The sequence below is a fragment of the Lepeophtheirus salmonis genome, chromosome 1, assembly GCF_016086655.4.
Source record: "Lepeophtheirus salmonis chromosome 1, UVic_Lsal_1.4, whole genome shotgun sequence".
Classification (NCBI taxonomy): domain Eukaryota; kingdom Metazoa; phylum Arthropoda; class Copepoda; order Siphonostomatoida; family Caligidae; genus Lepeophtheirus; species Lepeophtheirus salmonis.
Genome location: NC_052131.2, coordinates 15699407 through 15715625, shown reverse-complemented (window position 1 = coordinate 15715625; position 16219 = coordinate 15699407). Strand labels below are relative to the sequence as shown.

The 16219-nt window shown below is 31.4% G+C and overlaps 1 protein-coding gene across 1 annotated transcript in view; it reads left to right on the top strand.

The window, feature by feature from the left end:
- The window catches only part of LOC121118722 (uncharacterized), a 93517-nt gene extending 85844 nt beyond the window's left edge, over window positions 1-7673 (top strand). The window contains exons 8-9 of the mRNA XM_040713314.2: window positions 7166-7342; window positions 7400-7673. Coding sequence (XP_040569248.1) covers window positions 7166-7342; window positions 7400-7673 — 451 coding nt within the window. The remainder of the gene's footprint in view (window positions 1-7165; window positions 7343-7399) is intronic.
- Window positions 7674-16219: the final 8546 nt, after the last annotated feature.

The window sequence follows — 16219 nt, the reverse complement described above, 5'->3', positions numbered from 1 at the left end:
GATTCTCAAACCGTAGTATGCGAACTACCAAAAGTTGAACGTGGAGGAGCTTCATCAATAGGGTAAGACTCAATTATATATTCGGTTTGTTCATAATGATGATACTTGGACATCTTGATATTTTCTGTGGTATTAAACCCAGCAAAAACTTTAAAAACTAAAACAATATTATTCTATATATATATTTGCGCCCCTTCGAGGCTATGTTTCTTCTTTGATACTTTATAAAGAAATGTTCAAAGTGGAGTAGGTGAGACTATTTGTTGATATTATCATTAGAAATACTAAAGCAAAGCTCACTTGTCGGGGTATATGTTTGATTGTCAGATGAGGACTCATTTTTAGTAACGAACTTATTTAAAAAAAAAGGGAAATACTTATATAATACATATATAAACGAGCGTGTAGTTCAAGTACAACCCGGGATTGCTCTAGACACTAAAATACTCCCTGGCTCATCAAGTCATGTTAAAAATAATCTCATCTTACCTTTAATGTATAACTCAACCTTTCTTCAATAAAGAAACAGAAAAAAGGACTGAAATCAGTCGGTTGTCGTTCAAATAAGTCCCTTATACCAGCTTCAATTGATCTCCTAAGTACTCCTAGACTAACGTCAGGCTCGAACAATTATCATTACTGTTTCATTCTTGAGGAGCGAACATCTAATTGCAGAGTAGCTACGTATGAGTGTACTTATATATAACGGAGAGTAACTCTTAGTAGTTACCTTCATGTGTTTAAGTGCTAGTTTGACTCGGAGTACAATTTGGGATTGACGTTAGAGTTCTTTCAGCCTATTGGCCTTATATTTTCTTCATGTTATAGCTACTCCCTGGTAGTTTAATGAAACGTCATGACAGCTATGCTACTTTTCTGTCAAATATTCTTCAAATTGTCAGGATGATCACCTTAATTTTTGATTTCTTTTTTTAAACACGTTTGTTTACACCTAATAACTATGACAATGACAATCATACTCACTGGTATTTTATTTCAAATACTTGGTAACAAAATTAAAAAAATATTCCTGGAAGGTTTTTTTTTTTTTTTTGCAAATTAACTATTTTTTTAAATTATTCTTAAACATAAAATATGTAAATTAGATAAATTAATGCAAACAACTTGATTCCCCCCGGATACATTGTCAAAAATATAATAAAAGATAAAACTTAAATTGGATAAAATTATATTCAGTTTTAGATATTTTTAAGAATTAAATGTATGGTAAAGTTGTATGCTATAAAAATATATGATCTCTCAAGGGACATCAAATTGCTCGCGGTGTATTGAAAGGAGTTAGAAGATGAACGTAGGAAAAAGAATGTAATAATGGTGGGGGATTTTAATGAAACTGAAATTTACAGAAGTGACTACACCTCATTAAATGGATGCACAAATTTAAAAAGTATTGTAGAGTGGAAAGAAAACAATGGTATGAATGATTTTGCAGATGTCATAGATAACTACAAGCAGACATTTATCTGCAAATATAACTATCAAGCCACTAATTGTCGACTTGACCATATGTATGTTTTAGATCTGTTATTAGGTTGCGTCATAAACAATCTATAAACTTTATTAAAAAACTAAAATCACTATGTAATCATATTACATAGTCTCCCTGAGATGCTATTACATCGTGGCAGTGGTCTCATAACTTTTTAAGTTGGTTGAAGAGCTCCTCTTCAGTAACTTCCTTCATCTCTCTTTGCACGCCAGACAAAACCTCTTCAAGGCCGTCAAATTGTACTCTCCAAGTATTTTTTTAAATCTTTCTTAACAGAAAACAGTCATTCGGTGAATAGATCGGGGCTGAAGGGGTTTGGGGTTCTAGTAGTTTATTAAACAAGTTGGAACGTAGCTCTCTCTTGTCAAGGTACTTGCCAGAAGAATCATTATTAATATGGGGTGTACCATAGTATTGTGTATATAATCTATTACTTTTTACTTCATGGCATAGACTCCCAAAACAGCCATTTCTAATCCTGTATGAACATCTGAGAGGGCAAGAGCATCAATCTGTGGTCTTTGAAGAACCTGATAAGGTTTTACAGCACTTCAAACGGTCTGTTTTGTTCTTCTCCAACAATTTGTGGGGTATCCAGATACTCAAGTGCAGTTTGTTCGCTGGATCGTTTATCAGGATCTGATGATCAGTTTTTACGTTAGACGAACGTCTGTTGCAAATTTTCCAGTGCTCAGCCAATGATTTGAGCAGATCAGATTACGAAAACGGAGGATAATGTCGAGCCTACATGTCTCCCGTGGACTTCCTTCTTCTCAAGAGGGAAAATGCTATCCTCCAATGCTTTATTCCAGTTTAAAATAGTTTACCAAATAGGGAAATGTACGGGCTCACAGTACATCCCCATGACTGATTTTCCTAATTTAGAGAAAAGGTAGACACTTCTGCGAAAACAAAGATTCTCCAACGTGCAGCGGTGAACTTACTATCTAACACTGGGTTGATCTTATCTTCTGGTACACATTTTTTTTTTTTTTTTTCAATTTTTCAAAAGTAAAACTTAAACGAGAGGTTTTGTGAGACCATTTATTTGAAAAAATCATCTGAAAATAGTTTTTGGCACAACTTTTATTCAATATGTGCTCCCTCAGCTCTAATAATTGCATCAATACAGTTGTAACCTAATTTAGGCTTTAATCAACTATGTCTACAATCTATAATGATATCTACAAACAAACGTAATTAATATAAATATGTACAACTTATATTCCATATCCTGCATATGCCCCTCGATGTTTACTACTTTTCTTTTATCTAGGTAAAATTATGAATGTATATTAGAAACAACAAACGGAACAATTACAATGTTTATCACATTCACCCCCTCGTAATATATTTAATAATCTGGAGATCTTAGATATTTTTTGGATCTTCGGAATACCTGTGCATACGTTGACGCAAATTCCGTACTAAGGGGTTGTTCTTTTATTTTTTAATCTCCTTCCTCCCTGAGATCCTACGATACCATCCCATTTGTATTTCATTAATTCCTTTATGTAATTAAACTGCAGTATCCAGAGAAATATCTATCATGCTTTGTTCGTACGGACCTAAATCTTTTAACAAACGGAACAATTTAATATTTATCACAAATACAAGCACTAAATTCCTGGCAGCCTTGAATATATAGTCAGACTCGAGCTTGGTCCACTCCTTCTTATGAAAGTATCTATAGACTTGACATTCCTGTAAGGAGTGGCACACACCCTATCCTCCAGACGCACCTACATAGAGTAATCCAAGGGGTGTGCATCTAAAGAGGAGGGTGGCCAAATTTCCAGGTCCTAATTAGTCATATTTCTTACCGCTTTATCAATACGATCTTAACAATACTAATTATACCAATTCTTCTATCAAACCCACAAATGCAATCTCATTACTTTGATAGTGGCTCCTGACAAGGTAAGAGATACTTTTTTATATTCTAGGATATTAAAAACTAGCTACCACCATCGCTTCATTGAGCATTAAATTCCCTTGTAATATTATAAATTAAACCTTGGCTCATGGGTTGTGCATAGGAATCCTCATAACTCATAATCTCAGGGATCATATGAGAGAGAGAAAATGGAGACATTCAAGACAATCTTATTATGTGACAACAAGACAAGTAAGTTGGCTGATGGACTGTGGCTTGTTCATAATCACCGCTTTCAGTCTGATATTGGGGGAATTTCATACCAACCAATGGATGGCCATCTGATAAAGGTCGGATTTGAGGGCTTACACTTATCAAAAGAGTGTGATATAAAGACGACGTGTGGAAATATAGACCAGGAAAGGCCCGAAGTGGAGGGCATAGATATGACAAGAATGGTATCAAAATATGTATCCAGACAACAAAATTATTGAATCTGTTTCCTTAAATGCCATGCTTCAGAAACTTCAAGCGTTGCCACGAGGGAAAATGAAGATGATTAGACATATTTGAAGTGCTCAAATTGACAATCTTCTCAAAATGGCAAAGTGCAACAGAGACGAGCTAACAAGAAGTATAAGCAAACAGGATAATGCAACTCTCCTCAAGACAGTTTAAGGAGGACTGAGATATGTCAAAGTCGAAGTTCAAAGTATCGACCGTGGAAAAATAGATCTCCTCTACGTCTTGGCTGTTGTCTTCCATGTGGCAGAGAATAGATATTATATATTAGGGGGGATGTCTTAAACAGCTCAATATAAGAAAGCAGTTTGAGCCTTGCAATGAGTCTTTCCCTCAATGTTGATGAAGTTCCCAGAGATAATAAATTTATATAGTGACTGACCAATCAATAATACTAATGTGAATTTTTATTAGATCTTGACTTGTTGCAGTAGTCATCCGGATATACCCATATTTATCAGGTTCATTTAAATTTCTAACCTTTTTGGCTTACAATATAGTACTAAAAAACACCTGAACCCTCTTGTTGTGGAGGAGCTGCATGACGGTCATAAACCACCACCAAAGTTACAAATAGCTCTACAAGGCTCACTAAGTATAATTCCTAAAAAAGTTTAATCCCATAGTTGTGTGAACAATGAAGATTCTTGATGCTCAATGAAGCGGTGGGGGTGGCTAATGACCTCCCTTTTCGACCAACAGATCACTCACACTATTAAATGGCTGGAGTGATATAGTAAGGGGTCCTTGATGCTCAAGGAAGGGATACCGGTGGGGTATTATCTATTTCTTGAACCTATTGTTCTTTTGTACAACCCGTAGATTGGGCGTATTATAGGATATCAAAAGGGGTACTAGATATTGGTGGCGGTGGAGAAATATGCACCTTTTGGACCAGTGGTTCGCTTGCACAATTTTTGGGTTGGGGTGTATCATAGCATAGTAATAGGGGTTCCTTGAGACTCAGGATAGCGGTAGCGGTGGGTAATGATCCACCTCTTGAACTTGCAGTTCTTCTGCGCAAACCATGGGTGGAATTTATCATAGTGATATTGAAAGGGGTCTTTTTTGGAGGTACATTTTGCAAAAAAATAGAATTGAGTCTCTCGTGACAATTTCTTATCATACAACAGTTTGATTATGTGAATCAGTATAAATGTCAATGAAAATAAACTACAGTATCCAATTGATTGCAATCAATTGCAATAATCAAATCCTTCATGATCAAATTACTTAGCAATGAATTGTTCAAATCAAAATCAAATTACCCACAATCATTTCAGCGGACAATGTAAAGGAATTTCAAATGAGCATTGACCACTCTATTAGAAATTTTATAGATTGCCAGCTCAAACAGGCATTTTGCAAAATGCTTTATTTACACATTGCCCGTCACATATATGTATATATATAATAATAATAATAACAAATTACACAAATGATGCATTAGGGTGTTGATAATTTTTGAGGCTAAGACCTCTCTCCCCAATAATAAGTTTTTAAAATTTATTTACAAAAATTAAAACTATTATAGAAGATGTAAGTATTAGTAGTTCCCATTTCTACAAAAAACATAACTTAACTATTTCAAATTTTTTTCCAAAAGGTTCCCAAGCTAATTTCAACCTTTCTTCTACAATAAGTAATTAGCTACTAACAGGAAACAAAGAATTATTCCACTTATATTTACGAAAATGGAGTTGTTCTTTTTCGAATATGAATAAGTTTATCCACCTATACAAAGTGACTCCCATGTGTTGTACTATTAATAATAAAGATCAAAACTCGTACAAAGTTGGGCAAAAAAAATAATATTTGTCAAAACTTCTGCAGAAAGTTCTGCAGGTTGTAAAATTGTCTGTATTTTACTTAATATATCAGCCTTTGGAATAAATGACACAAGTTAAATTTCTTTGTTAGTGTACTGGGATTTTTTGAACCCCAAATTCTACAAGATACTTAAACATCCTTTCAAATAAATGTAACTCTTTATTGTTGAAAAAAAGTATTTTCTTTGATGAATTACTCGTAAATTTTGCAATTTTTAATATACATTAGATAAATTTCCTCTTTCTTTTTTTCCTTTTTCAATTTAAGATAAACGCGTTGCTACTAATGTAATATCAACTATTTTTCTAGATTAAAATTAATTAATACAATTATAGTACCTAAAATTCGTTCAAACGAACTGATATTACTTAGAAATGTTCATCAAAAATAAACTTAGAATGTTTTAACTATAGTAACCACAACTTTATTCCTGTTATTAAGATTAATTTAAGAAACTTATCTTTATTAATAATTTTCATTGATAATTAAAAGTATGGAAATATTACTAATTTAATATTTGGTTTAATTTTGAGTTTACTAAATATGTAAAAAATGACGTTCAGTAATGGAGGGTTAAGGATAGTATTGCAGCTGAAGGAGAAGATCAAGCTTGCATGGATTAAATTGTTATAGGACGTTATCCTTGCCAGCTGCAATCTGAATCCTAAGAAACTAAATTGTGTTATTATACGCAAGGCGGTTATACTGGCTAAAATCCACATTTATTCTTGTTACTTAAGCCGTAGAACACAAAAATTTCCATTAAAATTTTCTATCGTATTGGCTCTGGCCTTTAATGCCTTTTTCAAAAAATAACATTTTTAGTGTATAATTTGGACTCCGGGTCAAATTTGAAAGTAAAATAGCTCTATATATAAATATTTAATGTGATAATAATTGATAACAACTATCCAACATTCAAGACTGAAATTACTTATCACGTTATATTGAAAGCAGATCCTATAAAATGTGTCTAATCATACAAAACTCCAGTAAAACGAAGGATCATATATGAAAGTTAATATTTTTTCACATATTTTTGTTCATTGCTTTATATTATAGCTAAAACTAAAGAATATACCTTGTATAACCACTTCAAAAAATATGCTGTCCAAAAAAGTTCGATTTTGATTGATTTTTGAGATTAACTTTTACTTTTTTTTCTTATAGAATGTGTTATAAAAAAGTAACGTAAGCTGTTTCAAAAAGTTTTGAAATTAAATATAATTAAGTGGATTGCTTGCTTAATTGAAATAAGTAATGCATGTTATAGAAAAAAGAAGATTAACTCCAATATAAATATGATTTACATTCAATGTATTACATTTATTGATTAGATGTCAAAATATTTTTATATAATATTTAAAAAATATTAAACTACTGGAATGATTTCAAAATAAACTGCAGGGATATATTTATGCTTTCAGGTTGGATGAACTGAAATTAAAAATAGATGATAGCTTGAGAAAAAGAGATGAAGAAATCAGAAATATACGAAAGACTCTAAAAGATTCCCCATCCATGAGTGAATCTGAGAAACAAAGCATCCTTATTAAAATATCAAGCCTCGAAGCGGATCTTAAAAGAATGTCTGAACAACAAGGGTAAGTTACTTGATGTGAAGTTCTTCATATTTGCTTTACTATTCATTCGTTTATCAGGGACTCCTACAACTCTTCTCCTGAATTGATAAATAAGTTAAGTAAGATAGAAAAGGATTTGTTGGAGGAACAGAGCACAAGACGAAAGAACGAGTTGAATCTCCTTAAAAAAACAGAGGGGGAATCCTCTCAAAATAAACTTTTAGTACAGGAAAATGTGGAAGGACTACGGAAAATATTTCAGACTGAAAATGCCAAAATCCAAGAACGAATTCAATATTTGACGTCAGATCGTCGACAGCTGGAGAAGCAGGTTGGTGAGATGGGGGGGTGAAAATACAATGAACTATGATCGCATTTTGGAAGAACTTGATTCAAGGCATAAAGTTTTAGAGGCACGAGTGGAGGATATCAATGATAACCTACGTATAGGGATGAACAGCTTACAAATCGAGATTGGAAATAAGAAACCGGAGAAGAAAGGGACGGAGACAAGTCAAGTTCCGGTGAGAAAACAATTTCCGTTCCCCTACTGTACTGTACTCTAATGTCGGTTGAGTTAGTTGAATAATTATTAAATGAGTCGAATTTTCGCTTTGACAATTTATATTTTAATGATACAGATTGGGGAAAAATATAACTTTTTTATAGCATTTAGGAGATGAGTTGAATAATTCGAATTTCGATTACGGTTAGTTTGAAAAAGTTGTGACATAATAAGACAATAACATATCAAAAATTCATTTTCTTACAATGTCATTTTAGGTAGCACATTTAGCTCAAAGTTTGAAAGGAGACAAAAGTTATTTATATTATTTTTAAAATAAATCAATAATAATTTTTTAAATTATAATATACGATATTGTAGCCTATAAAAAACAATAATTAAGTTTTTTCTAAGGCTGGGGAAAAAAGAGAGAATAACACAATAAAGTTTTGATCTTTCCGTTCTCAAAATGTAAAAAAAAAAAAAGATCGCACTATACGCGGATAGTTTTCCATTCAAGATAAAGAGGTTCTGTTATTTAAAAAAAAACTTTAGGGGAGAGAAAATGCCGCATTATTAATTTTCGTGCTTCTACAATTCAATTTATCATGGTATTTTCAGTCTTACAAACAAAAATAAACATTTTAAATCCGAGCATCTTTTTATTATGAAAGGGAAAATTATTGAGGTTTGAAGATTAAAATAAATAAAAGGTTCTAGAAATAAATTTTCTATTGATCCGCTCTTAAATTCTCACTTAAAGTATCTCTAAATGTTTATGAAATTTTAAAAGGTTTGGTTAGTAAATACAATGACAAAATCAATAGCTGAGGTTTTTTATCACTAAAGAAAATGACCCTCTTTCCATTAAGATTGTTGAGGATAGACAAAATGTTTTTTGGAGCTTGACTAAGTAAAGGTCATGTTTGAACCAACAACCTTACAGCAGTAATTTTTACGGCTCCTGATACTGTGGACATGGTAAAATATTTTTTCTTTGCCAACTCAGTGCTTTTTATTCTTGGATAGACTTCAAAGGACCCTCGGGTAGCTTCTGGAATTAATTTGGTTGGTCGACCACTTTGAGATTTGTATTCAATGTTATCTTCAACTACAAGTCGTTTTTTAACCCTTCAAACTGTCTGGTTGGTTGCTCACATCCTTGCTGCTGACTTCCATTTTCCACTTCAAAGTTTATAGCTAGAAATAATAGGATGCCGCCACTATTAAAACTATCGCACCGAGTAGTTCGAACCAGATGTTTACAAAAAACAAAGACAAAACTTCTTAAACTTTCATTTTTATAACATTCCAAGACTGTTCAAGCACCCGCAAAAAAAAAACATGGTGGATGTGGTAACCCATGTTAAATCTCTAACAAATAGTTCTAAGCAGAGTCGGAGCAAAAAACTTTTCATAAAGGGTAATTTTCCGACTCTGATATAAGGTGTCTTTTTTTTAAATAAGATAAGGGCTTCTTGATTTTTTCTTAAATAGTAAGTAAGGGCTCTTGGGATAAACAATTTGGTTTTTTTTATTTATCAATTTTTTTAAAATATGTTTCTTTTTGTTTTACTGACCTTTAAAGGTCTCTTTTTTTAGACTCTGTCAATACTTAGATTATTTAATGAAAAGTGATATTACATGTTAACTGTAATTTCAATTATGTGTATTCAATATAAAATTCCCAACAAGTGTTAATCCTCTTTTATTGTGCAAGTACGTACAATATGGGTACATCTAGTTTTGTATAAGTGATTGTGGTGTATTTGATCCTATCCACTATCCAGTCTTAGGACTGTCTGTCCTTGGGATCAGTTTTTGGAATTTTCAATAACAACTTCGATGGTTTATTAAGCCAAATAAGATATATGAAATGTGTATTAAGGAGACTACACATATGTTGCAACAAATATTCATATTTGCATCGTAATACCAACATATTATATTTTTTTAGTATTTTTATAATTTTGTATGATGATAATCAAAATAATGAAATAAATAAAAAATCATCCGAATGACGTCACGAGGAATTGATCTTACCTTCTAAATGCTAGGAAAAAAAATGAACATGGCCACCCTAATAATTTGAATAATGTTTGGTTGGAAAGTAGCGTAGCTTTCATAACGGTTCAATAAATTAGCTAGGAGCAACTATGAAATGAAGGAAATAAATACAGTATCCACACCTTATCTAGGAATGATATGGTCAGGAATTATAACGATGTAGACCCTCGATTTTAAGTGCAAGTCCTTATTGAACCAGGAGTTGAGGATGACCATTGGAGTAATTCCTGCCTTTATCATTACTAGACACGGAACCGGATTTGTGCATAGAGATAAAATACATAAAAAGAGAGCTAGGCACATTTTTTGAAGCTGAAAGTTAGTTGACTAAAACAATGAAAAAATTTGCTTTTGATACATCTGTCACTCCAAATCTTGTATGAAATCATCCAATACTCTTATAAAAACTAAGGAGTTTTGTAAAATCAATTCTAATGTAAAATACAGTGATGATCGTACATATAAATATTTGATGCATCCTCTATGCTGCTAGCTTGCCCATTTATTACTACAAGAATCTAAATGATTTGGTCAACTACGAGGAACATGTTAAGGTTACTATCATTTACTAAAATTTTAAAAAAGAAAAAAAAAGTTATTTGTTCAAATTTTATCCTTTCTAAAAAATTTTATTAAAAAGTTTTTTGTCTCTACTAAAAAATAAATTGGAAAAAATTAAATCAACATTTTCAGAAAAGCTCAACAAAAATGTGCCTCACACCCTTCTAAAAATCACCCTGTGGCCACCCTGGATGACGTCCACATTATATAATTTTACTTCCCGCTTCAATCCTGCGCCAGTGATTCATGTATTGATTAGCTTTCCATCATTTATAGGTCCCTGACATCCAAGGAGTGCGAGAATCCTTCATGGTAGAAATAACAGCATTGGATAATAAAATAAAGGAATTGAAGAGGGAGCTTCGTCAGCATGATGATAAGATTCAAAGTCATTTGTCAGATGTAGGTGTACTTTACCTACTCTAAATATTGAGATATTTGAAGTTCCTCTTTCTATTATTTTCAAGAAAAAAGATAATGAGAAAAATGCAACAACCATTTTAGGGGATAAACTACAACAAAAAATTGATTCCTTGGCTTTTGTACAAGGAAGGATGAAACGACAGGTGGATGAAATTGAGAAAGAAGTTGAGAATCAACAACTTTCTGAGGAGGAAGTTACTCTTAAATTGAAATCGATGACAGATTCCCTACGGCATTCCATTAACGGAAAGTAAGTATTGTCAAGATTTTAAATTATTTTTCATATTTCAACATCTTCTTCCATTAAAATTATGCCTTTTACAAATGAAAGGTATGCCTATATGGTTCAAAATTTGTAGAGATATTCTCTGATTACTCTTATTTTACAAAACTGCATAAAAATATAATATGCTTCCAAAAAAAATTACAAAAAATTGTTGTCCAAGTTAGATAAAATTTCATAGCACCTCATTCTATTGAAATGATTTATTTGTAACCAAAAAGTTTATTTGTAAGTATCGAATTTGGTACACATATGCCCTGACTACTCATAATTGAAACATAGTGTTGGATTGGTCCTAAAAACTAAAAAGACTGCAGTCCTATCTGTCCGGTCCTGACTAGTTTTGTCAAAAATCGGTACATATAAATCTTTTATGTTAACTACAACAGTTGAAATGACGTAGTTACTAACTACGTCATTTCAGCTTCTCTTTACTGAATTATTATACGTTCTACCACATGCGTCATATTTAAGTTTACATTGAAGATGTTTTTCAAACTTTACTAAAAAAACTAGTATGAGAAAACAGAGAAAACAAATTACGCTTATTTCCAGTAATTTATAACTGAAATCGACATTTTTTAATTCAATATGGGCTCCCTAAGCCTCAATGAAGACATAGAACTAAGTCTGAATAGTTGACAAAGCTTAAAAATATAGTCTTGACCATGGTGCCTTGATGGGCTACTCCAAAGGTCTCACATATCTACGAGGCTAGCTACAGGCAGCTCCCTTAATTTTTACATCCAAGAGATTAAGATTCGAGGAGCCAGATGGCCATATGTTCGTGAACACATTCAAAAGAAGCTTGTTCAAAAATACCTTTTCTCCTTTGTAGCTCGTAATAGGATGTTTCATTTCCTGGCTATTAATTTTGCCACCAAGTCATCTTTAATGACCTTCAGAGCCTAACCTCACTCACATTTATTTTCTGGGTCAAACCAGGAATCTTCGTCACTAGATTTCAAAGCAAGGCAGTTTTGACACAGAACAATTATTATTTTGGCTTCCCTTTTGTCATTTTAGAAGATACACCCAATATTCATATATAAAAACAATTGCTAATGATTATAAGAATATAATGGAACTTCATTTGTGAAAAAAAAATATTTTCAAAAAAGAGCATTTTTTAAGCGTAAACTAAAATATGACGTATGTGGTAGGTATCATTAATTTTTTTTTCTTTCTATTATTCAATCCTATCTAGGAATGAAGAAAATTAAAAGATAATCGGTATTAAAGGACCGACTATTAGTTGCTTAGACTGATGAATGGTGAAAAAGACTGAACCGATTAGAAAAATACTAAAAACGAAAGCAGTCCTAGAACTGAACCAACACTAATAAAATGTAATAAGATAATAAATTGATTGTTTAAATATCATATGAGCACTAGTGGGGTTCACTCAACTAATCATATTTTTTCATAAAATTCTTTCAGATTTTAATTTTGAAGTTTTAAGATCTTGATATTTTCAATATCTCATTGTAAACAGTTTGAGAACCTCTTCACTACATAGTATAAATCAGAATGTAAACCTTAAATTGCTTTTTTAGATTTTAATAATTAATTAATTTTGCAATATTATTGCTAAAATACCTTATAAATCCCAAAATCTGTCTTAAACGATTTACTTGACAGGTTTCAAAGCAAATATGCAATAAAATATTTAAAATTGAAATATGTTATTAAGAAAATGTCAAAGTGATTTCAATAAGGAATTTTTTTATAGAATCATAGATTAAACCCATTTTAAATAAATTATTTTTTATTTCACTAAGGTTGGACAGTATAACAGCAACAATGGATGAGAGATTCCTTACTCGAGATGATGAATTAAGAGAAATTCGTAAATCAAGCCAGAAAAACGTGGGGCTCTCAGAAAGTGATAAAACAGATATTCACATAAAAATGTCAACCTTAGAAACAGAGTTGAAAAGATTGTCGGATGAGAGGTATTTGCATACGCATTATATCTAGATTAATGAATATTGTGTTGTTTGAGAAGATAAAGAATAGTAATTTATGGCAAAGGGAGAAAGGAAATCATTCATATATATGCGGGGGTTAAGAAAAAATCTGGCGCTTCAGATTTTCGGATTTTTTCGCATAAATTTCTCTATGGTTTTTTTTTTTGTGAAATTTGTCTGCTACAGAGTTTTTGCCGCTAGTAATTTTGTCTCGAGGAAATTTAGCCGTATGATAAATTCGCCACTTTTTTAGGATTTTGTATTATCGGTTCGAACTTTACTGTTAGAAATTGATCAGATTAATTATATAGCTAGAAAAAAACAAGGAAGTTTATTATGACACAATTAATAAAAAAAATTAAGATGATAGTCAATGAGTTCTAATGCGCTCTGGAGGAGTACAAGCTCTAAACACATAAACTGTTATAGTGCAAAAAATCATTTCTGATTTGAAATTCCAATTGGTCAACACATTTTAACTTTGCACAATTATATATCTATAATATTTGTTGAGATGTAATTTTATTTCAACAACACAAATCAAGGTCTTTGTTAAAACGAGTGGAGGTTTCATTTAGTCAGATATATTCTAGATATATATTTGCGGCTCAGTTTTTTTTTTTTTTTTTAAATTAAAAAAATGGTTTGTCATTTTATACCAATCTAAAGAACAAATATAAAAAGCGCCGGATTTCATTATTATACTCTAGAGATGGATTTATTAATAATTGTTGAAACTAAGTTCAAGATCTAATTTTTTGTCCAATTTGGTCTTAAATGATTTTTCTAGACCGATTTGGACCAATATTTCACTTAAGACCCCAATGTCAGACTGTAGCTCCAAATTTTATTGTTTGCAAAAATAAAACCCATCTTTCTGTCTCAAACTATCAACCGATTATTTTCCTGATCCTAATTTATGAATGGTTAATATGATTAATGCAACATATTTAACTTTGTATGAAGTTATTGCAAATCGATTTTCAGCATTTTAAAACACATATATATATTGTGTATAAGTTGTAACTTTTTTTTGTAAATTGTAAATTGTCTTACTACTTTTTTTTTAAAACTAAGTCAGTCATTGGACAAACTAAGTATTAATTGGTGCTATCACTTCATTTTGAGATATTAAAATTACATATGTATTAGGTCCTAGGGATAGTACCAGTCATTTGATTTAAAAGTTTATTTATAAAATAACTAACCAAAAAATTATTAGTGTTATTCACCCTTTTGCATTTGCAAACCCACACATAGTAACTCAATACATAGATGTTCTCCCCTCATAAATGAAAGAATAATATTAACAGATTGATAAAAAAATTATAATATGACTTTTTTATGGATGAGCCAGGGAGTACTTAAGTCTCTACCTGACTGAGCCTTAGATACAGACACTCGATATTACATGAGAAAATTCGTATATATATTAACTTCATTGTTATTTCCTTGATAAAAATATGTAAATACAACACATCAGAGAGCATTATATATACTGCACCCTGTATTCACGCTCAATACTACATGCAAAACAACTACAAAATTTCATTGATATAGCTACATTGTCATTTATTGTATAAAAATGACTGCTTTCAATTCCAACATACAAATAAAAAAACATAGCTAATGAGTGGGGACCCAAAAATCGTATTAGCATGATGAAATTATGAAAAACGTGATTTTTATGGAATCAAGAAAAGACAGCTCAAACCAATTTGTTATAAGTTTGAATACTACATTTAGCTATATTTTTTATTCAATATAGTCAACAGATATAGCCTTTGACGATAATGGTCGTGCTCATTGTTGGATCTCGGAGCAAATACAAATTTGGATGAGATGTGAGTCATACATTTTTTTTAAAGACTCCCCAAACTGAAAAAGAATACGGAATTTAGGTCATGACTTGAGGTGGAACACGTGGTAGCAAGCTAGGAGTCAGGCCTAATATTGCTACATAACTTTTGGTTCTTCTTGACTTGATGGTGCTGTAATGGACTTCTTGATATTGTAGGCACTCCGGATGGAGATGTTAACGTTCTTTGAAGCCTTCTCGACACTGACAACGGGCAAAGGACACACGTTGCACTTTTTATTGTTGTACAGGCATTTTGAAACTTAGATACATCATATAAAAATAAAACACGTTTACTTGTGTTTCTGCTATCGTTTGGGTGTAATTTAATGCTACAATATGTTTTGGGTCATCACTCTATAGATTTATGAGTGGTACAGTATATTAGTGAGCATTTGAACTTTAAAATGTCCACATGTTACTTATCAATAAGTAGCTTCCAATAATTAAAAAATCAGCAATAATATCATTAATATATCGATCATTCATATTATAGTCAATTTCTCTGGATACATAGTATTGTGTAATGTGTAGGCTCCTATGTACTTATTCACTCCAGTCCACTTTTAGGTCCGGTCCTTTAAAGTCCCAGTCCTTGGGATCAGTCATTAATTATCGATCTTTGGGCTGTTTCCTAACAATGTCGATCGTTTATTCAGCCAAAATAGAATAAATGTTATTTGTATTAAAAGTATTCCACATATTTTGCAAAAAAGTATACTTGTTTTTATCCTAATGCAATATAATACAAATATATTATATTTCTAACTAGAGGGATGTCCGCAGGATTATACTTCGGGAGGCTTGTCTTTTGAAATTTTTTCGCAATTTTTTTTAACAATCTATGACTATCCACAAAAATTTCGACATTAAATTATTTGAGATAAATTTCAAAAATCCTTAATAACTGACAGAAAGATATATTAAATGTTTTTGCAAAAATTAAATTTCAAATGTTAATTTTTTTGGAAAAAAAATCAAAAATCCTTACGTGCCGTGCCGACAGAAAAATAAACTTTTTCAAAAAAAATTTAAAATATTAAGTTTTTGAAAAAAATGTCAAAGATTTGTCAGAGTAATTCATGAGAATTAATTTTTTGGAAAAAAATTTAAAATATTAAATTTTTGAAAAAAATGTCAAAGATTTGCCACAGCAATTCATAAGAATTAATTTTTTGGAAAAAATAAATAGATATTTATTTATTAACAAAAAAAAATAATAATAATAAAC